At 39.8% G+C, this 27,470-nt stretch overlaps 1 protein-coding gene and 1 long non-coding RNA gene across 2 annotated transcripts in view; one reads left to right on the top strand and one right to left on the bottom strand.

Annotated features, from left to right (window-relative positions):
* Positions 1–807: 807 nt before the first annotated feature.
* LOC113917125 overlaps positions 808–27,470 on the bottom strand; it is a 45,839-nt gene continuing 19,176 nt past the window's right edge. The window contains exons 2-3 of the long non-coding RNA XR_003518133.1: positions 3,462–3,610; positions 808–976 (exon numbers count right to left, since the gene is read on the bottom strand). This is a non-coding gene — a long non-coding RNA (uncharacterized LOC113917125). The remainder of the gene's footprint in view (positions 977–3,461; positions 3,611–27,470) is intronic.
* Positions 3,696–27,470, top strand: part of CRYBG3 (crystallin beta-gamma domain containing 3) — a 106,457-nt gene continuing 82,682 nt past the window's right edge. Inside the window, exons 1-2 of the mRNA XM_027584692.2 lie at positions 3,696–4,144; positions 20,657–20,723. Of these exons, the coding sequence (XP_027440493.2) occupies positions 3,996–4,144; positions 20,657–20,723 (216 nt within the window). The 5' untranslated portion in view covers positions 3,696–3,995. The remainder of the gene's footprint in view (positions 4,145–20,656; positions 20,724–27,470) is intronic.

Here is a 27,470-nt window from a genome sequence, read left to right as displayed (position 1 = left end):
TGGTTGAGTATATTATTGATGGAAGGGCTATGTAAACGTGTAACACTCACACATATACTCACTGTACTGCTGCTACGGGTTTGTGCCCTACAATGAAGAATTCTGATAAATTCTATGTTACATGATTTTCATTTAAAAAGTTTCATGCATTTACAATTATAAAAATTGTATACATTATACATTATTTTTTTTAAGATTTTATTTATTCGAGAGAGAGAGTGAATGAGAGAGCACAGTGGTGGGGGGGAAGAGGGAGAAGCAGACTCTCCCCTGAGCAGGGATCTCGATGACCCTGTGATCATGTCCTGAGCCAAAGGCAGACATTTAACCTACTGAGGCACCCAAGCGCCCCTATACTGCATTATTGAACATATTCCTACTATGAGAGAAATTACATCAGTTAGAAGTGATTCTTTCTCTTGTATTTTGTCTTTGGATTATTGGAATAATTTTCCAGTCCCCTTTTGATACATTTCAAATCTTGTTTCACCTCTACTACCTACATATTTTCAGTGTTAGAGGTCTTAGGATATGTTTGTGTCTTAATAGGACCTCTGGTCTTGCATCTTGGATATAATGCTTGGTGAGCTGTGCAATAGACAAATTTAAGCAATAACTTAACTAAATTTTGAAGATACAACCACATAAATATACCCCACTAAATATATTTTGTACTCAAATTCCCCAGAAGATGCCAAAATGTCCCCAATAAATTCAACACCAACTGACTTTAGGAGAAGTATGATCCTGGGGGCAGGGGTGTGGGAATCCAAATGGAAAGAAACTGTGGTCTTAATCAATTGCAGTTAAAACATTTACTTTTATAAATTTCACAAAAACACATGACCATGTGATCACATTCCCAAGTTCACATTGGAAGAGACCATGCCAGTCAGGGGCCTTGAGACTTCAGCTTTGTCGGCTTCACAGTAAATATGCTTCTACCATAGGCCTTCACTAAATGGCTGTGGAACAACTGAATGATTGAATGAAGACAACTTTGTTAAATTTTCATCTCTAACATCCTCACAACTCTAAAATTCAACATTTTTACAGACTTCCTAATGCAAGGAATACTAATAACTTAGTATTCAGAAGTTATGAGTCAGAATATAAGGATATAGGCTATCTAGAAACTGATACTTTCTAGAAAAGCAAATCAATGAAAATTTGGTGTCATTGTTTTATGGTTTTAATCTTTCATAGACAAAGTTTGCCTTAATGGAGGCAGGGCACCATTTGTATTTACAATTCAAAGTGCTGCTTTGTTCTACCACAGAATGGGGATATCATTAGATATCATTTCCTTCATGAAGTAGTTGCTTTGGAGAAAAAAAAATCTATCATAGATGTGAACTGGCCCAACTGTTCACTTTAGGGGCCTTTAATAACATCTATAATATCTTATAGCTTTAACCAAGCTGTTCATCAATAGAAGAGATTCTAGCTGGATGAGCAGTACCATTATTTCCATTACTTATACTATTCTCACCAACACTGTAGAAAATTTTTATGACAGACGTTACACATTGATTCTGATGCCTTCTCACTTATGCAGAATATTGGCTATTGAAGAAATATGACAGTATTTTCCTTGAGAGCTATTTTTCAGAGAAATTATTCTTAGAAAACATTATTATTAGTTAAAACCATAATTCAGTACTAAATCTTGCTGGGTCCCACCTACTTTTATCCTCAGAAAGACTTCCCAAACAATCCACCCGCTGGGTAGGCATTAGGGTATAGGGCCCACTTTTCACAGTAGAAATGGGGGACACATCTGGTAGTCCCTTAACTTTGGGGAGATAAATTATTCTCTGGGCCTTCTAGCTGGAGGGAACAGTTTGCTTTGTTTTCTCTTTGTTCTCATGTTCTCTGGGCTTTCTAGTAAGTTGGCATTTAATGGAGACTGTCCCCTAAAATAATAAGGCAAGAATTGGGAACTTTACTTGTCCTATGTAGTATTCTAGCTTTTAACTATTTTCTCAGACTTACAGAGGAGGAAATATTTCCAAATGAGAAAGCACTGGTAAGTCTTGAATCCAAGCTGAGGGAAGCTGGGCTGATTTAGCTTTGGTGGGTTGAATTGAAGCCAGAACAAATTAGGATGAGTACCTTGGGCTCTGCTGCAGTTAATAGGGGCAGGAGTACTTCTAGGAGGCAGCTGTGGGATGGCAGGGAAGCTCAACAGTCACCAGCTGATGCTGAAATGACTGGGGCTTATAGATGTCTAATTTACTCATAAGCAACCTTCTTTTCTCCAGCACCCCAAAGTTAGAGGAGGGATGACCCCCAAGGCACCTTCCTTCCCTCCCCCCAAGCCAAAACTGCCTTGGGCATTTCATTTACTTGTATATAATTTTTATACAAGTAAATGTCTGATATCTCTGTAAATATCTCTGATTTCTACCCGGTCTCAGGAGCAATTTAGTTTTATTTTTTTTTAAAGATTTTATTTATTTATTCATGAGAGAGGGAGAGGGAGAGAGAGAGAGAGAGAGAGAGAGAGAGAAGCAGAGGGAGAAGCAGGCTCCCAAGGAGCAGGGAGCCCGATGCGGGACTCGATCCCAGGACTCCGGGATCATGACCTGAGCCGAAGGCAGACGCTTAACCATCTGAGCCACCCAGGCGCCCAGGAGCAATTTAGTTTTAAAACAAGCAAACAAAAACAAAATACCTGGGGTGAAGGGGCCTCAATGTTTTGTTCTAGCCACCAGGGTACAAAAAAAACTAAGAAAATCCATACTACTGTATTAGTGAAATATGTCAGGCACAGAAGAACAAATACTACATGATACCACTTATATGATCAATATAATATAGCCAAATTCATAGTAGAGTGGAATGGAGGGGGAAACAGGGAGCTTTTAGTCAAAAGTAGTTTGTTTCAGTTATGAAAAATGAGAAATTCCTAGAGTTCTACTGTACAGCATTGTGCCTGTTAATAATACTGTACTGTACACTTAAAAATTTACTAAAAAGACACACTATGTTAAGTGTTCTCAAATAAGAGGGCAGGAGGAAACTTTTGGAGGTTTATGGCATAGATTGTGATAACCGTTTCACGGGTGTTTATCTCCAAACTCATCAGGATGTATACATTAATTATGTAGGGCTTTCTGTATATAAAACAACAAAAAAAAAAACTAAGAAAGTACTATGGAATTTCTAATACTGTCCTTGTTTTTAGCATTCTTAAAGACTATTTGGTTTCCAGATTTCAGTTAAGTCTGTGTAACGACTACAAAATATGTTTAAATCACTTGTTTTTTGATCAGTGTCCTTTTTGTAGGAGGTTCGCAGAGAAGTAGATAATATGGAGTGTGAGAAATTTAAAGAGCTTCTGGGTTAGGGAAAGTTACTCCACACATAGGGGAGCTGAACAAGAAACGGGATGACAGGCCTGCAGGACACCTATGCCCCCACCTTCACTTCTGGGACTCCGCCCCGGGGGTACGTACCCTCTTTTGCAGCCCTGGTGGAGTCTTTGGAGTAGCTGTTAGCTGAAAGACAGCCCAAGGCACTCTGATACCGCACTTTATCAGGTGTTTTCACACACTCTAGTTCATCAACTTCTTTCAAAAGTCCGAGTACTGTTTTCGCTCACTGGCTGGCGAATAGAAAACAAATCAGTAATACAGAGTAAAAACTGAGCGCAAAGCCAAATGGGTTGCATGCAGCCTGAACTCGTTTGGGCGGGAAACCGGCAGACTACCGCTGGGCCCGAGCTCCGGGCGGGGCCGCGGCCTCTGGCTCCTCCCGGGGGCGGGCTAGCCGGGGGCGGTAGGAGGAGCCGGCGCGCCGCGAGACCAGCAGCCGCACCGGGAGTGCGTCGCACCCGCGACTCTCCCGCGGGGAATGGACTGAGCCGCTTTGGCTGCCAGCGCCGAGTCCGTCCTGCCTTCGCCGGGTCGCGCCACGCTGGGCTCCGGGCGCAGGACAGCGCCTCACCCGTTCCCCGCGGACGGCCCCCAACCGGCAGCCGCACCGGGGAGATGTCTGGCGGCCGGAGGAGGAGCGGCGCCCCCTGGCACACCTTCTCCCGGTTCTTCGCTCCCCGAAGCCCTTCCCGGGACAAGGAAGAGGAAGAGGAGGAGAGGCCGGGGACAAGCCAGCCGCCCGCTCCAGGCCAGGGCGCTGTCAGGTGGGAGCCGCGGGGGACTTCGGGGGGCCCTGCGCGGACTCGCCTGATGGGGGCCCCTAGCCCGACCGCCTGCAGCCAGCGGTTCTGGGGCCAGGCTCCGCTCCGCTCGCCACTTTCTGTTCTCCTTTGCTAAAGTTTCCTCCTCCTCGCCCAGTTCCCGTGCCGCTTCACTCCCTTTTCCTTGGTTAGTTAAATCCGGGTGAAGTTCGTGACCCGCGGCGGGGTGCGTTCCCACCGGGCCCAGCCCGCGCGGCGTTCTTCCTTCCCACCTCCCCCTCCCGGTACGTGATTCCGTTCCCGTTCCACACTGGCGTCTGAGCTCCCAAGTTCTGTGGCAGAAGCGAGTCCCCCGGCGTCCTGCCGGCCGTAATGGGAAACAGTTGTGAGCGAGCCGAGCCACCAACCCTCGGGAGGGAAAGGTAAAACACTGGAGCGCCACCACCTCAGCTGGTGTTTTGCCATCTTATTTAAATTTACTCAAAATGATTTTTTTTAAAGAATTGTGATAATGAGTTCCCAAGACTTAGTCAAAATACAAAAACCTTGCTAGTTTTATTTACCATTGCCTGGACATTTAAATGATGCCCTCCTTCCCCCTGTTTCTTTGGAGATACCTCCCTTAAGTTCCCCAACAGATTCCAAAAACCAGGACTCCTCTGTCTTGGTGTCAGCATGGAAAACGTTCCCCTTCTCTATACAGTCTTTGCTTCTTCCTCCACCTGCTGTAAAATCGTGTGTGTGTGTGTGTGTGTGTGTGTGTGTGTGTGTGTAGACGGCTCTCGTTAAAATGCCGGTTCCTGACTCTTTTCATCCATTTGGAGGGAGGAAGAGGGGTCAAATGAAATACATCTTACTGTTTTAAACTTTTGATGAGAAGACAGGCTTATACTCTGCCCTGTCCCAAATTGCACCGGAATTGTGTAATCCGTTTTGATTGGAAGGACGCTCTCTAGAAAGCTGTGTTTTAAAGACTAAGCGGAGGACAGGAGAAAAATGGATAGGAAGCAGAACTGTGTGACTGTGCTGGTGTCATTAGTATTCAGGCCTTGTGATTTGATTCTAGGAGTTTGTGTTCCTCAGTTTCCCTAGTTGTGAAACATTTCCATTATGAATGACTTGTTAATACCGTATCTTTCCAAGAAAGCACCTGTAATTGGTAAACTTTTCCTGCGAAGCTTCACCTATAGTTGCCCTGTTAAGGGAGAATTTAAAATTCAAAGTTACACTGTAGTTAAAAATAGTTTTGAAGTCTGACAGGGTTCAACCAGAATGTCAGATCTCCTGGTGTGGGCAGACAGCCTGAGGTGCCTGCCATCACTGCAACAACACTAATCATCTTGGATAACATGGAAGCAGTGTTTAAAAGGAATCCCAAGTCGACTCAGCAAAAGTTGGCAACTTGAATCACTGTTAGAAAGGAATAGGCTGGCCAATTTCAGGTTCATAACAGAATTGTGCTGAAACTCTGCCTGCTTTCCTGCCCTAATTTGGCTCTTTAAGACACTGCTCAAATCTAATCTCCTCTCTCTCTCTGGATAACCTCTCTAGCAACTAGCCTCTTGTCTACTTAGCACTTCTCCATTCTCATCTCCAGATAGGGACAGGCTGTGGCGTTTTGACACTGAGAATTTTAACTGTGTTTATATGAACGTTAATTTTGTCCTCATCTTTTTAGAATTTGCCAGCTTAGGGGATAGGAGTAATCCTTTCTGTGGGTGTTTTACCTTTTAAATGAGCTTGAATCTTTCTTTTCAAGAATATAAACACACAAAGCCTTTATTGAAAGTTTAATGAAACAAATGGAAACTCTTAGCAGTACCCAGTGTCCTAGTAACACAACACCCTGGTGTTAACAAGATTGGAAACAGAATTGCGATCTGTCAACTGTGCTCTTATTTAAATGAAGGGGTATTTTGGCTGTTTCTCTTAAAGGCAGTGAAAACTTGTAGCTGTAATGGGAGCCCAGTTTACCTTTTATACTGGTGACCCCAACAGCAGACATGCAGTGTGGTAGGGATGTAAAAATGACTAAAAAAAAGGGTCCTTTCTCTCAAGGAACTATAAGAAGCTGAAAAGACCCCTTGAAAACAGCAATACTAGTACATTTCATGCATGTATCTAGCACTTAATTTACAAAAGTAGATTTATGGATATTAGACTTGAGGTTGGGCAAACCTTTTGTGATCAGTGTCCTCATTTTACTGTAAAAAACAGTTAAACTTGCCCAAAGTCACATAGCTACTTTTCAGTCAGTGAACAAGTATTAAGTCGGATGCTGTGCCTACAACTCTGAGGCCCCTTAAGATGTGTTAAGGATTAATATCCACTTTCTGATTTTTTTTGGTGTACTTGAAATGCATTCTCTCAAACTTTAAACTTGTACAGTCTCCTTTTCAACACTGGGAGTGTTGGCTTATATGAATTTTATTATATAACTTATGCATGTACAAATACAAAATGGGACTTCACAGAATTCCTTAAGAACAGAGTGAAAATTAAACATAACCATAAGACCAATAAAAGTCAGTTTTTAAGCATTATCCTGAAAACTCTTTTTTGGCTACCCACAAAATACAAATGTTACCATCTGGGACAAACACAGGGTCTTTGGTGTTGCCATGACTCTACAACTCTGTACTCTGCCATGATTCAGGTTTTCCAATATTTCCTTATTTGAACCATAGGAAAACCTTTGCTTTTATGGTGTGCTCTAAGTTACTTGGGCTTCATTTGGTGTGAACATATCATTTATGCATTGAGTTTGCTGCTATTCTATTCTCATTAACCTTTGGCCGTTAAAAGTCTGTTTACATCAACACTGCAAATTTAAGTGTGGACACTTGAATTGCTTGTTAGTACTCTTCTAGGGTGACTGACCAGATTCAGGAGGTGCTTGTATTTATTTTAGATCATATGGAAATGAAAAATGTAACTGAAGCTTTCATAGGAAACTTGAGAACTCTGCATTCTCTGGATCCCAATTTGAGAATCACTGCTATAATGTTTAACCCATTTTATGAGCACACAAGGAAAGGACTCATTAGAAGTGGTAGGGGACAGCAGGGAGGGCTTCACGGTTGAGGAAGTTTTACCTGGTTCTTCTAGATGTCGGTAGTATTTTGAGAGAACTTAGCCAGGAAGACAAATAGGGAACAGGTATTCTACGCTGAGCAAAGGCCTATAGGAGGTTATGATCTATTGGGGACTATATACATTAGTGAGACAGAGTGAAAGAGGCAGTAAGAAAGATTGGAGCTAGGTCACAAAGGTCTCTAGACAGCATTTGGCTCTCGATTTAAAGTTTAGAGTACTTTTGTGAAAACCTGTTAAATAGACACTGCTAGAATGTGAAATTTGGAGGATACCTGCCTATTAATGTTATCCACTTTGAGAAAATGCTCATTTTTGTTTCTTTGCTCTATCACACATGATGGACCTGTTTAAAAGGAGCTCTGTATGACATTTTAACTCAAGACGGGATAGTAAGGTGAGATCAGCATTTATCAAGAGCTAATTGTGCATGTATTGCTGGGCTGGGTACTTTTACTTGCAGCATTTCATTTAAACCTCACCCTTAGACTTGAAGGTTGGTATGCTGATCACTATTCTGACAATTGAAACTGAGGGTGGAGAGTTCCTAATGGTGAACGCTGTTGGCATCTTGGGTGGAACAATTCTTGGTTGAACTGGACTCTGCTGTCCTTTGCAGGACATTTCACATCCATGACCCCACCCACTAATTGCCAGTAGCGTCCTCCAGTAATTGGAATAAACCAAACACCTCCACCCAGGTGGATGGGAGGTAGGATACCACTCCCAGTAGAGAATGATTTACCCCAAATCATGAGAGTAATAAGTTTCAGGGGTGAGATTCGAACCTCGGTTTCTCTGACTCTAAAGGTCTGGTTTTTTTTTCCACACCATCTTGCCCATCCACCCTTCTGAACTATGCTCATTCAAAATACATATGAATATGTAAGCCAACCGGAATTTTTCGTACTTTGTTGCAGAAATGTGGCCCATTTCAGATATACTTTTTTTTTTAACTGTTCCTTTCAGTGTTCTAATATATTGCTATTGATAGAAATGAGGTAAGACAATCACTAGACCAAGGATAGGGGCTGTGTCTTATTCCTCTTGGTGTTCCCTTTACCTAGCTCAGGTGAGGAGTGTATCACTGTTGATAGAGCATTAAAGCACTTATTAGGGTTTTCAGCTACCAGTAGTAGCTGTCAACCACTGTTGATAGAGCATTAAAGCACTTATTAGGGTTTTCAGCTACCTTGAATCGGGCATTTAGAGATGTGAGGGATCTTAAAAGGTTTCTACAGTGTTTGGCTCTCTGTTTAAAGTTCAGAGAATTTTTGCTTGTCACCATGGCTGAGGGTGTTAAATGGGTGGAGCCAGATGCTACTGTCTTGCTGTGCAGGAGATATTCTCATAAAAAGTGTCAGCAGTGCCCCTGATGCATGAGAGCTGCTGGCCTTCAGGTTAAAGGACCAGTGTTGACCACAGCATCAGGTGTGTGAAGAAAGGGAGCTTTGTTCTCTGAATTTTCATGATGATTGTATTTTCATTGATTTCAAAGCACTATAGAAAATAATTGGTAACTAGTTTATTAGCATAGGAGATACCTGTGTGGTCTTGAAAGACCATATCAGCAGTTCATACCCATTGTAATAAAGATGACTGGAAAATTCCAGAAGTCTTCAGCAGTATGTATTTTCCGAGAATCTTGAACTCCCAGGACTGAAAGCATAGAAGCTACTTTTGGAAGTAAAGTAGAAATATAGTTTCAATACCCCAAAACAGTCTAGATCTTTCAAGTGAGATTTCTATCTTTGGGGTTTAACAGGGTGTCTGCCAGATGGCTAATTTGGGGATTCTGTTTCTTGGTGATGGCATTCCTTGTAAGCTAACTCAGTTGTACATTCTAAATGTTAAAGTTGCAAGTACCTCACGTTGTCCCGCAATAAACTTATGTCATTGGAACTTCTAACTGTATTGAAACAATGATAGCATTTTTTTCCCTCTCAGAGGAAACTATGTAAAGGGATATTAACAAATTTTGTAAGGAGGAAAATAATGTTCCCTTCAAGATAAAATATTTCATTTCCTAACCAGAGTTCTGATGAAACACACTGCAGCCTAGCTATGCCAGAAATGCTGATACAGCTGTGGTAGTGAGAAAACAGGTTGGTGTAAATTTAAACCCAGAAAAATGATCTGGGCTATCTCCTGAAAAGAAAAGATCAGCATGAAATAAAATCTTAAAACATCATGTATTTGGAGTCTGTTCATTCCATAAATTTGAATGGCTGCCATGTCAAATATGGTATCACGCAGTGGGAATAAAGATGAATGACCAAAAGTGCTATCGAATAGTTCATAAATTAACAGAGGAGATGAACATGTACATCTCTGTTCTCAAGATGAGCTCGTTATAAGCCCAAAATGTTTGTGGCGTATGTGACTTGTTTGGTTCAGAACATACTTTTTCATGACTATCAAATATTTTATGAGAGCTTTATTTGGGCTTTCAAAATATCTTCCCACATTAACTTTTCTCTGAGCATGGTTTGATTAACATCCTTTGCCAACCCTAATACTGGGGAGATGGTACAGTAACTGGACCAGCAGGGTGAGTGGCAAGTGCTTTTCTTCTATTCCTCTTGCTCTTCCTAGACTCCACAGGTTTGGTAAGTTCTAGATGGAGGCAGAAAAGCACATCCTCTTGGGAATTAACATTTCATGTGAGTGGAGATCCTTATACAAAATAGCTTAATGTTGATAGAGAAACAAGTTGAAGCTTTGCGACCAGAAACAACTCATTCTTAATGTTTGGTTGGCAGTTGTGAATGGCCAGTGGTACAGCTCCAACAGGACTATCCCTCTATGTGTAATCCCTGGGGGTATTTAATTGCAGGTATCCCAAAGCAGTGAAACAACTGTTTGCTTAATTAAGTGGGGTTTCTTTTGTTTGTTTGTTTGTTTTGCCTGACAGATTGGTGATGACAAAACTAAATCTTCCTTTATTAAGGCCTGAATCAGACCCAACCCTTGTGCTTGGGACTTTAAATGTATACGTACACTTAATCCTTAGCAACCTTTGAGAGAGGTATCTTTACACTGTTTTACAGATTATAATTTAAGGCTTGGAGAGGTTGAGTAGTTAATCAGAAGTCTCACAGCCTCTGTGGTAGAGTGAGAGTCAGATTCTCTTCCTGAACTCAGAGTCTACAGCATTATGTGATTGCTTCCTCTGCTTAACTTAGGAAGACCCTTAAAAGAAAGCTCGTCCTAGAAATGGTTTTGAATGGAAATAAAAAACAATGGCATGCAGCTGGACGTCTGCCCAGATGGTTTGGGTCAGTGCTCTGTACAATAAAGAGTTTTGTGGTCCTGACAGCCGAGAAAAGGAAAACAAATGTATGTATCTATCAAAGGACAGATCTATATTTAACCACATGAAAAGGGTCAATCTCCTTCAAAAGACCGGCAAACAAAGTATAGCAAGATATCATACTCTACCTAATTGATAAGCAAAACGAGTTAGAGGTGGGTAAACTGGAAGTAGTGACTGGTGGGAGAGTAAACTGGTGTCCAAGATATCATACTCTACCTAACTGATAAGCAAAACGAGTTAGAGGTGGGTAAACTGGAAGTAGTGACTGGTGGGAGAGTAAACTGGTGTCCAACCTTGGACAGGTTCTCTCAGGATTACATACTCTGATTCAGCACTTCCCCTGTAGGAATTCCATCAGATGTAAACAGTTTGCAGACAGGCCCGACGTTTCCTCTGCAAGGCTAGCCATTGCAGTGTTGCTTTAATAGCAAAAGAGGGAATACATTTGTGTCCCATCAAGTGGACTAAGTGATAAATCATGGTCCAGTCATAGAATATTACACAGCTGCCAAAAAGAATGACAAAGCTTTTTATGTACTGATAAGGAAATATCTCCAGGATTCATTAAGAAAAAAAAACAAGCTGGAAATCATTGTGTGTAGTATGCTCCCGTTTCTATGTAAACGGGGGTGTGTGAAATAAGTCTGTTATTCTGTGCTGTGTTAACAAGGGGGGATGGGAGTGGCTCAAGAAATGAGGAACAGGAGGGAGACTTTTCATTTTATACTTTTTTATACATAAAAAAATGTGGATTACCTACTTCAGGGGAAGAAAGACTAGTTTAAGACCTGGTGAATATCTGTGCATAAATGAGCGAAAATCGTGAGAATTGAGGATCCTGACTTGGCAGAGATCTTCCAAAGAATGAACTACATTAACTTGTTCAAATGAGAAAAGTTACAATTAAGGCTGTAAATAAAGTATTTATAATGCAGAGAAATTTGATATTTTGACATTTTCTGTAAGTATGAGTGAGGCTTCTATATTAATCTGTAATGTGAAACTGGGTGGAGTTAAATATCAACTCATTTTTGTGAGCTCACCCATCAGACTCTTTGAATAACGGCATGACCCTGGCATGTCATTAACACTTTCAATCTTTTTGTCAAAAATTGAGGCAGGTGGCTCATCTCTCTAAAGTCTCTTCCAGATTTAACATACCAGCCAAAACCCCATGGAATAATAGGTGTGTACAAAATCAGTATGCCTGTATATTAGGAAGACTTTTTTTTTTACTGGAAAAGTCATGTATGAAAACTTCATGTTTACCAAGAATTCATTTAGTACCCCTTGTACTAGTGCTAGGCTCAGTGAATCCAACAGTGAACACGCTGCAACATGGTCTTTGGCTCAAAGCATACATGCAGTTTTCTGGAGAAGGCAGACATAGCACAAATCTTCCTTCCCTTAAAATAAGTACTCAGGTGACACTCGGCTGTAGGAGCATTTAACAGGTGTGGGCCCATTCTTGACACAATTGTTAGAGGAAACTTTAAGATTTAAGAGAGAGAGCATGCCCGCACACATGTGCGTGCACACACACACATACACACACACGTGCAGGGGCAGAGAGGGAGAGGAACACAAGCAGACTTCCCGCTGAGCCCAGAACCCACTCTGGGGTTTCCCCTTACCACCCTGAGATCATGACCTGAGCCTAAACAAAAGTCAGTCACTGACCTAACCTCCTGAGCCACTCCGGGCTCCCCTAGTGGAAACTTTTATTTTACTTAATCTGTTCCTTCTGGTATTTTTGTACATGTGCCTAAACAATGCCTTACTGTTCTTTCTTGATTTATAAGCTTTAGATAACTTATACTGACTTCTCGTTATGGTAGGTGAGGACTTAGCTATTTTATACCTCTTCCCACTTACCTTTACTCATCCAGCCAATATAATTGTTATAAGTTTGGAATTAAAAGCCAATCTTTAGATTCTTATGAAATACAATTTTGGTTTCATTAACACAACACACTAGCTTCTCTGTCTTATGACAAGTAGCACAGATGGCAATGCGAGAAATGATATGGAAATGGCGTTCGAGTGCCCTCACAAATAGTAGTTTCATGTAATTTCTAAAGACATATGTTAGAAATTTGTGCTTTATTCTTTGTATTAAATTTATACAAAGCATGGATACCACCTTAGTGGCAGATGATTTTTTATAATTGCCATGCTTCTTATGACAAAATGAAATAATGAGTTTTCTATTTTATTAACTGGGACAGGTTAGGTGAGATGTAAATTCTCAGCCTTTTATTGTCTTGTCATCACCGAGGAGTATACCCTGGCTGGAGGGATGGCATTGTGCTCTATTAGTCTAAACTGGAAATGTGTACTGTAATTTTTATGATTTCATTGTTCTGGGAAGGCAAATAAGGATCTCATTCAGCAGTATTGTATATATTATGATACAAAGGAATTACCATTATGTAATTGTAGTATTAGTATTTTGTAATTTGTCTATTCTAAATTCATTTCCACTAACTTGCGTTTGTTTGCTTTTTGAAATCAACTACAATACTTTGTATTTTTTGTCCTTTTAATAGAAATATAGGCTTTTGTAAAACAGGTCTGAAATTATAAAATCAAAAAGAAAAAAAGTACAACTCATAACCCTACCCACTCAGACAAATACTATTCTTTCAGACCATTTCCTATGTGCGTTTCCATATATATACACATATTTTTTACAAAAAGTGAAAGTTCTCTTCAAGATTTTGAACATTTTTTTCACTCAACAAGGATGCTTTAACATTTTCTACAATAGTATATATATTTATACAAATTATAAAAATTCTAAATTTAGTCTTTTAAAAAAAGTCATCAATTTTCAGAATTCAGTTTGAATATCTAAATGTGCCTCTGCTTGTATAGGGTTTGCATTCGAATGGGAGAGAGTAGAAAATTAACAAATTCTATAATATATAATGTGCCCTTAAGTACAATAAAGCATGGTGAGGGAATGGGACATGATAGAGATAATGAGTGTGGAGTAAGGTGTAGATAGAATGGTCATGAAAGGCCCCCCCTTTCTTTTTGCATAACATTTGAACAAAGACCTGGATGATACTTGGGAGTGGGACAGAAATCTGAGAAAAGAACTTTCCAGACAGAAGGAACAGCCAGTTCCAGGGCCCTGGGGCAGGCTCATGTTGGCACAGATGCCAGAGTGAGCAGAGACAACAGAATGGAAGGGAGAGCGGCTGTCAATGACACGAGGAAGGGAGTCGGGGACCAGAGGAGGTAGGCCAAGGTAGGGAGTTGAGATGTTTACTTTTTGAAAATATCATTTGGGTGCAAGTTTGTGTGTGTGTGTGTGTTTATATATTCTCACAAAGATTGTTGGTTTATTGATGTCTGGAAGAATTTGCAGTGAGAAGGAATTTGAGTTGGAGGTTGGAAGTGAGGTCAGCCTTGGTCGGGCTCTGGGAAGGCACAGTCTTGTCTGTCCTTGGATCTCCAGTGCCCCTTCCTTAGGACAATTTGATGAATACTGCATGAATGGGTGCCCATTTTAGAGGGCAGCCAGAACACTGTTTTGAGTTCATGTCACAGCAAAAGATTGAGGATGTTGATTCGTGTGAGGTAGGTCATAAATGTTCAGAATCTGAAGGGTATGGGGTAGAGGACTTTGGGAGAGGAGAGCAGTTACTGGTGTCACCTGTCAACAGCTCAGGTACACATCAAACATAGCAACGTTCTCTCTAGCCTGTGATTGAACTGCAATTATGGATCTTGTTTTGGGGGCATGGGATGGAGGACAGGAAGTAAATCAGCTTCCAAGTGGATACATAAATTACAGGAGAAGACTGACATGATGGGGGAAGGACTGTCAGAAGAGTCTAAAATCGTAAAGCAACAGAGCTTCATAATCCTGTCTATTATCTTTCCTCCCTTCTCCCAGTTTTTCTCCAAAGAGTTCTGAAATTCAAATGCCAGATGTTTGAGCTAAAATACATGCTGTTCGACTGCCTTAAAATTGCAGCTCTTAGTTGCCTTTTAATTTAAAGCCCAGAAATAGTGCCATAACCACCTGTTTTATATTCTGTTAATGGTCACTTAAAAAATACAAGTACTAGTCTACTGCTGGCAGTCACTGTTTATGAATGGACCGTTTTCCAGATGGCTGTTTATAAATTGTCAGTGTGGAACTCTGTCCCCATAGAAGCAGGGTTGGAAGCAGGCCACTCTAGGCCCATGCACAGAAGTCAGTTTAATCCATAACATGCCTGCAGAATAATATTGAACAAAGAGAGCCTCTAGGCTTGTCGTGTGAAGCTGTGTTTGTAAGAAAAAATTCCAAGGTAGTGTAGATGCCCCCAAAGCAGCAGCAGACCCTTTGAAAGTTTGTGGGGATAAAAGCGCATACTGTATTTAAGGACCCAAGTGCGGGCTGAGAGGGTGGAGTCTCAGGGAATATAGGACAGGCCCGGAGGTGGCCTCAGTAGGTTGGAAATAAGGACTACAAGTTTCTGTCTCTTTCTCAGAATGTCCTGGTATTAATGTTGATACTGAGTTGGTTTCTTGGTCAGAGTCTCTCTGTTCCTTCACCGTATAAAACTTCAAGGTTAGTCTACCTGTTTACTTTTCCATTATCCCTACCACTGGAGGATCATATGGGATTTTAGATCTGGCAGAGAGCTGGTCTGATGCTTTCATTTTTCATATTTGAAAAATTGGATCCAGAAAGGTGCATTTTGAGTGAAGTGACCTTTGTCCCTAAGGTAGGGACAATTTATTAATTTATTGTTTATTAATCTATTTCTGTCCCTGAAATAGACAAAAGTCCATTTTGCAAAGCACTTCGCTGCTAATGACAACAAGAAAGGCTGTGGATAGGTAAAAAACCCCTTCTTGTTCTATATTATTCATTTAGTTCTCCATGGTAAAGCCACACCTGGAGGACTGAGTATGATTTGATCACATTTCAGAGGAAGGCCAGATTCTGGCTGCTTCTAGAGTTTCATCAAAGGAATGGTGTCAAGTAGGCTCTGAGGTGAGGAACAACATGCCAGGCAGGAGGCCTGATGGCGTCTGGTGGAGAGGGTGATGCTGTTTAGCAGACCAGAAGAGTTTTAGGTTAGTGGTGGAAGAGAAAACAATGGATATGCCTTGACTCTCTTTCCCTGTCCTCAGTGCTGCTGGTTCCTCTATTGTAGACCATACTTCATACAATGGAAGTGAAAATCAGAGTGGGAAGATGATTTCAGGCCACACCAGGCTGAGTGGGATGAAGAGGATGGAGAGAAGGGAAATTCTTCATTTCCCTAGGGACAGTGGCAGGTCCCCGTGGACAGTGAATCTGGGGGACCGGTCAGATGTATACGGTGTTCCCAAATTGGGGACTATGTTTTATTAAGTGGCTTTGTGTTTAGAGATGGTCAGAATTACTGCCAGTGATGTCTCTAGCACCAAACATTGCCTCCTTTCTAAAAATGGCAAGAAATAATAGACTTCTGCATCTGTAGAGAGTGGGCAAGCCTCCAGAAGACAGTTATGAAAGCTGTATTCAGTTCTTTAACATTTCCAGATTTTTCTGATCCAGCCCCAGGAATGATGTGTGAGAGAAAAGGCAGAGTAAGAGACAATGCCCAGCAGCTGTGCTCCAGGAGGGGGAGGAGTGGACAGCCTTACTCTCCCTCACTGTGTCTCCACCCTGTCCTCCTAGTCTGTGTGCTGTCCCTGCATGTCTATCTTTTGACCATCTAGGAAGTTGCATTCTTACCATGTGAGGAACTGAATCTGGGAGAGGGCCAGCAGCATCCCTTGTGCTTCAGTCTGTGGTATACACCGAAAGAGGGTTTTTTTTTTTTTTCCTTGTTGGTCCCACTGTGGACTTGCGATGCTCAGCATACTCATTAGGGCAACAGCTTTTTGCTGGGGCCAGGAGCTCTGCAGGGCCTGAGTGTTGGAAAACTGGTAATGTTTTACATGACTGAGTTTTCTACATAATGGATACCTACCCTTTATCAACACTTAACAAATTTAAATAATATTAAGTGGAGATCTCTCAGACTAGATCATTCTCTTCCTTATACAACTCTCAGTTGTTGGCTTCTGCTGAACAGAAGGCTCTCAGACCATTGTTTATCAAGAGTATAGTTAGAGAAAAAAAAGTGTGCGGTCAGAGGGCCACCTGCTTCAGAACAACCCTGGGAAGGGGGAGTCGGTTATTGAAATGCATATTCCTAAGACCCAACTGGAATACTTGACAATTAGGCACATACATTTGCTTTATAAATATGCTTTATAATATGATTGCCCAGCTGATTGTGGTGCGTCTATGTAGGGATTCTGAAGGAGAGAGGGCAAGGATTTCATGTGGTGTGTTGACTGCACCCTAGCACCAAGAACAGTGCCTGGCACTTAAAGGGGACTTAAAAACAGAGGGGGCAGTACTTATCTGGTGAGTGAGTGAGTTCTTGTGCCTAGTTTTCTTCTTATTTGCTATGGGTTGGAGAACCTTGTTATTATTTAATAAAAAGTAAGAGTATAAGATACATTGACAGGATAGGGGCTTTCCTCTTTGTAAATTATTTGAACTCTAAAATGTTAATGTGCTCCGTTTTTTTCTTGGCCCAGAGGTTTTAGTTTGTCTGGAAAGTAAACGGTTAGTAGCTACACACTGGATTCCTGGTTTTCAGGTAGGGTCTAAATAAGTTGCTTCAAAAATGAGGAACTTCAGTGTCACTTTGACCTTGATATTTATCTGGGCTGTTTTGAAGGATTAATTTCCAGAGTTCTGGTAGCTAACTAAGATGAGACTATTTAGAAATGCAAGGTATTCGTACTTGCCTATGTGTGGTTATGATTCCTGTCCCTCACCCCCAGCCATGAGCAAAATGTGTGCTTTCTAAAAATACTGCTATTGAACTATTCCCAAATCTCAAAGGGGGTTAAATTGTGAAAGAACAATAACAGATTGTCAACTTTCATAAGGTTTGAGATCATCTGAATTTGAACATGTTTCTCTTTCCCTCATATATTAAAGAGTCTGAGAATACTATTTCAAGCCTTTTGAGTCTTTTCTGTTATTTTTTTAACTAAGCAGACATCTAAGTCCAGTGTTTTCAGTATTTTCATCTACTCTGTTTTTGTGTGTGTTTTGCATTGCATTGTTCCCAAAGGAACACCTTTTTGATTAAGCAGGCACAAATGGAGAACCTGATATATATATATTTTTTAATTTAACAAATATTTGAGCACCAGGCACAGTGCTCAGCTCTGGGATACAGACATGAATGATACCATTTCTGAAAACAAATTCTAGTTAGATAGCTTGATGTTATGGTAAAGAGCAGAAATGTATGAGTGGTATCACTGGGTTCAATAAGAACCCCCCCAAAAAACAAAGATTAAGCTAGGACTAAATTGTAAAGGATTAAGAGTTGGGCAAGATGTCGAAGGATGTTGCAGGCAGGCAAAAGAAAGTGGTTTGTTGGCATATTCTGAGAATGTGAAGTGGTTCTATGTGGCAGGTGTATCTGGGGTCACGTGAATAACTTTCTATATCCTAAGGACTTTTCATTTTATTCATAAACTGATAGAGATTTACTGAAGGGATTTTTAAACTGGAAAGTGGGATCAGATTAACAATCATTTTGACGGGAAGAAAGGGTTGAAACAGAGCAATTCTGAAGATGCCAGAGATCAATTAAGAAGGACTCTTTGGTAAACTAGAAAAGAGGTGGGGAAAGCTTTAATTGAAACTAGATTTTTATAGCTAAGCCAGAATTTTTTAAATGTGTTGTTTACTTTAGAACTCAATACATTTTCAAATTTTGGTTTAGCAGTAAGATTCATGAGACTTAAATATAGGCTGTAAGTTTTAGAAAGTTTTATGAAGTGTCAAATATTCTTTTGTTTTCAGCTTTAAATTCTTCAGTTGTTTGCTCAATATGGAATTCTTGTGTACCGACGTACAACTATATTTTTCTGGCATATTTGTGTGTGTTTGTAGAGTGAATATAATTATAGCTAATTGAAAATACTGATATCTTTGTTAATCCCATGAACCTGGAGCTACATTTTCTAAGAGGTTTTGTTTTGGAAAGGAAACTTTTACCATTTTCATTTCCATTCTCACTAAGGCAGTAAGTTTACAGAAAGTGCTGTAAACACTCTTAAGTAGAATTTCAGGAATCTTGAACAAGAACTAGGAGACAAAATATTTGTATGTTTAGTTTTTAGGTGGGCCATTCAAAATAGGTTGTAGTTAGAGAATATACTTATAAAATCATTAAGATCAGTATTATCCTTGAATATACTCCAAATCCTTATAATGTGCTCTTTTTTACATGTATTTTGCCAGTCTCCCTCTTTTTTTTTTTTGTTTTTGAATTGAGCTTAAATAGACCAGTCTTGACATTTAATTAAAAAAACGAATTGTAAACAAATGTGACAAAAAAATCTAAAATAGAAAATAGAAAATGAAGAAAAGAACCCACTCACTTTTAAAGTAGCAGTGTTAGAGACATTCTTATTTTATAGATATATAGATGTATTTGGTTACAATTCTGAATTGTACAGTATTTTCCATTTCTGTCCCTGATCTTTCGCATGGAATTTTCATGTGTTAAGCACACACAGCTCATGTGTTCAACTTCTTTACCTGGTTGCTTTTCCTATTGACATTTAAAAGGCTTATGAGTATGACTGTGTCTTCTGGGTCTGTGTATTGCTGCATAGAGTCTGAGACTTAATGAAATCTTAATTTCGTTGTCTTTTCCACATGTTTATGATCTTTCTTTCTGTGTTTTTACCATTACCATTTGTTCCCTGGATAGTCTACATAATTGCACTGGGCTTTATGGATAGAAAACTTAAAAATAGCCTAAATCATGTCTTCTCTTTCTATCCTGTCTAATCTGAGCTATTGAGACCACTCCTTTTCATTCACTCTGCCACCAGCCACCATGATTCTCTGCATTTTCCCACTCTCAATCATTCGCCTGCTTTATGCTTGTCCCCTGGCTAAGGGCTTCCCAGTGCTAGTAGGAAAAAGATCAAGTTCTGAAACGGGTTAGGCAGGTTCTCCATAGTCTGGCATGCACTACCTCTGGTATCATACTCACATCTAGCAAGTTGTTGTGCTCCAGTCTTAGATTAAAACAAACAAAACATGGTTTCCTGAAAATGCTATATTCTCTGTTACCGCCTCCTTTGTACTTCCTCTGTGGGCACTTTACTGAGGAGGCAGAATTGCTATTCCTTCCTTCCTCTGTGCTCCATAGTATTTTGTTCATTTAGCAGCTGTAACTTTTCTCAAACTGTATTCTTAGTTTGTGTATCAGTCTCCCCTACTAGACTGAGTTTTACAAAGACCCTGACCTACTTGTTCTTACATCCTCAAGGCCAAGGGCGATCCCTGGAGCATGGCAGACAGTCATGATAATCTTTAGTGGGGAGCTGTTCAGTTTGTCTAGCATTACAAAAGTATGACAACAAGATAATGTATAAACATAGAAATATAAAATTTTGTCTTTGAAATGTATGTGTGCCTAATAGGAAGCATAGTTTACTATGACATCTCATAAGGCATCTGTGAAGGTATTCTATACAAGACAATTAAAGGTGACAGTCTGGAAAATCAGGTTCTTAAGGTGCCATCTGGGACACAGTTGGGGCTAGATAAGCCTACATCTACGTTTGAGTATTCCCAAAGTTCACTAGATGATCCTGTATGTTGATAAAGACTTGCTGAGGAGAAATATATTCTATTCGTATAGTACTCACTGTGGGTCTTAAAAAAAGATCAGGCTATGGAGAATCTTAATATAAATAAAATCATGGAGTGTTAGTCATTTCCAAGATTGTGATAGTTGTACACTGTTGCTTTGTTCAGGTGCATCATCGCTGTGATGCTGATTATCAGCATAAGAAAATGTAGCACATAATAGGCTCACAAAAATTTCTGAGGCCTGGGTGAGTATTTTTGAATGTGTTTTCAAGTATAGAGATTCAAATCAACATATTCTTTTATATTTTGTACATGAATCTTTTGAGAATTGCATATAAAAGACCTTGCAATTTTTACTTTAAACTCAGAAACTGATTTTAGTAATTCTTTTAATTTTAAAGAAACTGTGGTTTTTATTTTTCAGTGTTGAAAATGAGCCCGTGAGCACAAGTCAGAAAAAGGATAATGTACTTTCATCAGAAGCAGTAAAGGTATAGTTTTAAATTAATTTTTATATTAAGCAAATATTTCTCTTAATTTCTGTTCCAACTTCTTTTAGATTCTGTCATTTTACATTTCAAAAACAGTGCTACATTATTTATGTGGAAATCCAGCCCAGCTCTGTTGGATGTATAGTATTTAGGTGGGATGCGGTGAGGGGAGAGGGGCACTGGGGAGAGTTTGAGAGTGGGGTGTTCTTATCCCAGCTTTGCCACTAACGAGCTGTGGGGCCTTCAGCTGATGTATTGAATGTCTTTGTCCTTAGTTTTCTAATCTGTGAATTGGATTGCCTGACTTCCATAGTTTCTTTTCCCTAGGATGTTCTTTATGTTGTGTTTTCTCAAATGCTGCTGACATTTAATAGTGCTTTTGGAAGCTAATAACATGTTCTTACATGTTCTTAGCGTGTGATGGATATTTTTGGTCAGCTCACATATGAACTGGATTTCCTTGCTTCTACAGGACAAGCATGAAAAGTGTATAAGCTACACACCTCCCTAGGTAGTTACTGATAAGTGTGGTTAAAAATCCTTGAAAATTGGGGTGCCTGTGTAGCTCAGCTCAGCATCCATCTCTTGATTTTGGCACAGGTCATGATCTGAAGATCCTAGGATGGAGCCCTGCATCAGGCTCCCTACTCAGTGGGGGGGTCTGCTTGAGGATTCTCTTTCTCTCCCTCTGCACCTCCTCCTGCTTGCTTTCTCTCTCTCTCTCTCCCCACCTCTCCAAAATAAATAAATGTGTTGGTTTTTTTTTAAGATTTCATTTATTTATTTGACAGAGACACAGCAAGAGAGGAAATACAAGCAGTGGGAGAGGGAGAAGCAGGCTTCCCACGGAGCAGGGAGCCTGATGGAGGGCTTGATCCCAGGACCCTGGGACCATGACCTGAGCCAAAGGCAGACGCCCAATGACTGAGCCACCCAGGCACCCCTAAAATAAATAAATGTTTAAGAAAAATCCTTGAAAATCACTGAACCTTGTAACATTTCTTTTTACTCATAAGTGATTTTCTAGAACCTGAATATTTGTGTTGTTCAGTGATGTGATGCCAGGTATGTGATCGAGCTTTTGTAGCTGTCCCACAGTCATGGAGTTTGGTCTCATCAATTTTCTTTTCACATGATTTGTGACAATCCGTAAAGCAGAATGCTTGTGCTTTCCATGGATTTCAGAGTAAATTAGCTTGGTCAATGGAGGGACCATAAAGTCATCTGAATTCTTCATTACTGATAAGAGGACTTTTAAACATTATATAAGGTCCAAAGGCATTAGATATGGTGACGATAAAGCTGTTTTCATTGTTCCCCCATCATAATAAACAATATAAATATTTTTGGAGAGAAAATACCAGGATCTGATTTTTTTTTTTAACTTTATCGAAAGAAAAAAATCAGGATCACCTTGCTTTCCTTATCTGTCTTCATTCTTTTGCGAGTTTGGCTATTAAATCCTGCTTTCAGGGACACCTGGGTTGCTCACTCGTTTAAGCATCTGCCTTCAGCTCAGGTCGTGATCTGAGAGTCCTGGGATCAAGCCCTGCGTCAAGTTCCCTGCTCAGCGGGGAGTCTGCTTCTCCCTCTCCCCATGTCCCCCATGCTCTCTCTCAAGTAAATAAATAAAATTTTTTAAAAAATCCTGCTTTCAGGTTTTACAACATTTCTACCAAGCCTACTGGTTTACCACTGCAAGGGCTCTGTAGCTTGCTTCTTCTCTTCCTTCAGTTTTTGCATGTCTTTGGTTGCCTTAACTTCAAGACTTCTAATGGTATATATGCAGCCTTGCTCTTGAGTTGTTTTATAGGAAATACTTTCTTTTGAGATCTCAAACTTCGAAGTGTCTTTGACTGCTAACTCCTTCACTCCATCTCCTAATCCCTCACTGCCTCCGTACCTGTCTTGACCTTCACCAAACATTTCTGCTCTCCTTGCTGCCTTCCCCTCTCTTAGAGGCTCCACTTGTTTCCCCACTTGACCTGTAATTGATACTGTACTACTTCAGCTATAATCTCACTCAAAAAAAAAAAAAAACACAAAAAACAAAAACAAAACCTTCAGGCTTCAGACTTGGCCTTTCCTGTAGTCCTACTTTGTACCTGCAGAGGTTTGTTCCAGAAAGTCACACATTTGTAGATGCGGTGAATATGTACATTGGGCAGATACATTGGCTGGGCCTCCATGGTTAGTCTTTTCTATCCATTCTTAATACCTTGGTTTGAGTGCCCAGGATAATTTCAATTTGGGATCTGGGTCCCCAAGTAGATATGGCTCATAGTCATGAGATTGTTTCTCTTAGGATTTGAGGCCCGTTAGATTACTTATACATGGGCAGTGCAGTTAGAGAGTAATAGAGTGCACCACTGCGCTCTCCCTGTGGTGCTCTGTTGCTTTACCTTCCAGAAGCTATTAGTAAGATTTCTTCAACCTAGCCACACAGGCCCAATGGTTTAGATACCTGTTGCCAGGCATCAGAAATATATGTATTTTGATAACACCAATAGTCAGCACCATACCTCGTGGAGGAAAACAGGTTAGAACAATACTGACGATCCTGTTATTCTAAATCGTCTCAATTTAAGTATTTTCGTTAGGAATGGAATAAAATATGCATTTGTTTTCTTTCTAATGAATAGTTTTCTGAAGCAGCACTCCACTGTAATGTGACATTTGTTACCATGCTTCCATCTTGTTAATCTGAATTTTATAATGCCTTCTGTGATAAGAAAAAATATGCAGCATTTTTCCTGTTGAGTCTGAAATGTAACACATTTATGAATAATAAATGTTCTTATCCTTTTCTTTTTGTGAGTATTTGACTTTGAGATGCCAAATCAAGATGTTGATGATTGTTTGGTTATAAGTTTAAGCTACAAAAATTAGATTTTTCAAACAACTAAAGACTATAGAAGCTTTATATTATCTTTGGAGGACATCATTATATTCTTAGTTATCACTTAGATGCTATACAAGTTTTGCTGTTTTGCTAACATTGGTAGCCATTTCTAATGCTAGCATTTATCATTCCACTGATAAATTTCTTTTATATGAATTAGGTTCTTATATCTAGCTGGCAAAACTTCCAGATATTTAGTTCGTATTCTACCTTTGTTTTTCTTTGGGGTCTACAATTTTGTCTTGTAGCCTTAGACACTTGGTCCTGTTGCATTCACATCTACTGTTATTTAAAAGAGTAGGAAGTCATGTTCTAATTCCCTGCTGCCATCTACCTACTTCAGAGGAATTTTCATCCCTTTTTGTCTTCCAAGGATAAACTCCCTAAAGCCCCCTGCTTTGCTTTTGATCTGGTTTTAGTCCCCCTGGTTTTGGACTCTTATTTCCTGCCTTCTCTTAGACCTTGCCTTGACTATCCATCCTTTCATCTTCACTGGCTTCTTTTTCTTTTCTGAAACACAGTTGTTTTGGGAGGTACCTGGGTGGCACATTCGGTTAAGCATCCGACTCTTGATTTTGGCTCGGGTCATGATCTCAGGGTTGTGAGATAGAGCCCCGTGTCGGACCCTGTGCTGGGTGTGGAGCCTGCTTAAGATTCCCTCTATCCCCCTTGGCCCCTCCCACCTCCCTCTCTCTCCTCCTTTAAAAAATAAACACACAAAACACACTTTTTTTTCCCCTTTGGTGGGTCTGGTTTCCTTTCAGTCTGTCATTTCATGTCACTCCCAATCATTGTTTAATTCTTAATCCTTTCTAATTTGATTCTTGTCTCTTCTCTAGTTCCCTCAGACATGGGAAATTTAGTACTGTGCCTGGTACGTGTGTCATAAGTGCTCACTAAGTAGTTAAATGAGTAAAAGTCATTCCATGAAACCAGTGATCTCTTGCTAATCACAGTCAATAGTCTTTTCTTAGTTCTTATTTTATTTAACCAGTTGAGACACTTGATTTTCCAGATCTTCTTTCCACAGATTTGCTTTTCTATCTTTTTTTCCATTAATATTGTATTTCATCGCAATTGCCTCTGGCTATTTCCTTCTGACTTTCTGGCCAAATTACTTTTCATATAGATGTTTCTCAAAGTCCTCAGTCGTCTTCAATGTCTGTCTTCCAAAGTAATATCTTTCAGTCGTATTGCTTCATTTTTTGGTGCTCAGATCTCTACTTGACATCCCTTTTGAATTCTAAGCTTGATTGTTGGGGTTCCAGACATTTCTGAATGGATGGCCTTTGGTACTTCAAATTCAGTCTGCCCAAAAGTCTCAGTATCTTCAGAGATGTTCTCTTTACATGTATTTATTTGGGAGGTGGAGGTGGTGGGAGGTAGGGAGGATCGTTTAATTGATTGGGATGGGAGAAGAGCCCTGGGTTCAGGTATTCCATCTGGAGGTTTTCTTTTTTCTTTTTCTTTAAGATTTTATTTATTTGACAGAGAGAGAGACACAGTGAGAGAGGGAACACAAGCAGGAAGAGTGGGAGAGGGACACACAAGCAGGGGGAGTCTCCAGGAGAGGGAGAAGTAGGCTGTCCGCTGAGCAGGGAGCCCAATACGGGGCTCTATCCCAGGACCCTGAGATCATGACCTGAGCCGAAGGCAGACACTTAACAACTGAGCCACCCAGGCGCCCCCCATCTGAAGATTTTCAACCAAACTCTTTACTTTTAATCCCACGTCTCACACTGCCCTAAGTGGTACCTAGTGTCTTCAAAACCTAAACTTTTTCAGGCTGTCTATGGAGTAGAGTGTGTCCCTCATGATCAGAGTTCCCCCTTGCAGCCACTTGGGTAGAAGCTTCCTGTGGTGAGTTATTCTGCCTCCATCCGCTTTTGCCTTCTAAAACTGTTTTGAAATCTCTTATCTGCTCATATGTACTCTCTTACTCTCTTTGTATTTATAACTGAAACCGTTCCTTTACTGTCATTTTAGAATGTTTTGTACAAGAGAAGCAGTCAGTATGTGTGGCTCATCAACAGTGTTAATCAGAATTTTTATCTCTTTTTATAGTTGAAGAAAGTCAATCTCAGAGATTGTCACTTAAGAAAACCCACACTGTTAGTGAGAGGAGACAAGAGAATTCAGATGCAGTTCTGTATAATGCTTCCCATTTGTGAATTTAATTTATAAGGTATATTCATAAACTAAATTTACCAAAAAGAAATCTTATTAAAAAAATTAAAAGAGCTATGCACTAAGTCTATTTTCAGAAATGATTCATGAGCTAAATAAAATGAATTAAACCTGGACCATAGGTTATAGATTCTCCAACCCAGACCTCAATAATTTGATGATTTTTAGGCTTGTTCTCAGTAGCTTGACATCTGCTTTATGTAAAATTTAACTTTTGTCCCATTTTAGAATTGTTGCTTATAACTAATCATACAACTTTAATGAAGATTCTGGAGTGGTTTTCAAGAGGCACTGGTTGATAGATGCCTTTGATGTTCTATGAATAATCAAAGAGTATCAGTCTAGTGCGTATTATTTTTATGATTTATAACACTAATTTTACAAGTAAATCATTTACAACAAAGATCCATACATTTTTAACTATTGCCTCTGTTTACTGATAGGTAAAGATGGAAAAATTATAGCTCAAGAATATCTTACTGAAGAAAAATAGTCATTGTTTTTATATTAATTTTATATTGAATGTAGAGTGCTATTTAGTAAGATGGATATATTAAATTTATACATCTGTTCATATTTTGGTTTTTGTAACTCTTCTTTCCTTATTGTTTTTTTCAACTTCCTTTGGCCAAAAGTGAAATGATAGTCAAATTTAAATGCATTAAATGTTTTCTTGGTGGGTGCCTGGGTGGCTCAGTCCTTAAGCATCTGCCTTCGGTTCAGGTCCTGGGATGGAGCCCTGAGTCGGGCTCCCTGCTCCTCAGGGAGCCTGCTTCTCCCTTTTCCTCTGCTTCTCTCTCCCTCTGTCTCTCATGAATAAATAAATAAAATCTTTTCAAAAAAATGTTTTCTTGGTTAGGTTACAGGAAAATTGATTACTGAACTAATTTTTAAATAAATTACGGCCTTAATAAATGCTTGCTACCCTTTTTTCTCAGCGATACAGATAATAGCAGTATGACATCAAATTAATAAAAGATCTTCAAATTTTTCTTTTTCAAATACAGGAACTCTTTTTTAAAAAAATTTCAACTTAATCACATTTGGAACCCATTTATAAATAGATTAGCTTTAACTGATAGGAATGTTGATGATTGGAATGAGTGGTCTCATAGTAAGCCACTATTTCTCTGCTTCTGCCAACTATGGGCCCCCCTTGGAAAAGTTTTTAAATTAACATATGCTGTGATGGAAAGAACAGTCTTTGGAATCAGACAAATCTGGGCTTAAATCCCAGCTTTCCATGTGGTAGTTTTGTAATCTTGGAAAATTTACTGAACCTCTTTGAACTTTGGTTTGCTGATCTGTATGGGTGGAGGGGAGGTATTCAACTCCTATTTCATAGAAGTGTTTTGGAATTAACTGGGATAACATGTATAGCACTACACGATGCCGGACACAACACAGCTACTCAGGGAAAGAGGTGCCTTCTTGCCATATAAAGTCTGGCTAAACCTTAGAAAGAACTCTTGTTTGAGAATGGTGCTGATTTTTTCTGGGTGCATAGTATAGAAATAACTATTAGAAACATTGATTCTCTATCACATTTGAAAAGAAGGCATACATGGAGATAGACATATTGAAATGTATCTAGAAGTCAAAAATTCTCACCCCTTGATTGCTTCTCTAAAGACTGAATGCCGTCAGAGTATCTGAGG

Source organism: Zalophus californianus, chromosome 1, assembly GCF_009762305.2.
Source record: "Zalophus californianus isolate mZalCal1 chromosome 1, mZalCal1.pri.v2, whole genome shotgun sequence".
NCBI classification, from domain to species: Eukaryota; Metazoa; Chordata; class Mammalia; order Carnivora; family Otariidae; genus Zalophus; species Zalophus californianus.
Note: the sequence above shows the minus strand (reverse complement) of the source record. Positions and strands in the feature narration are given on the sequence as shown.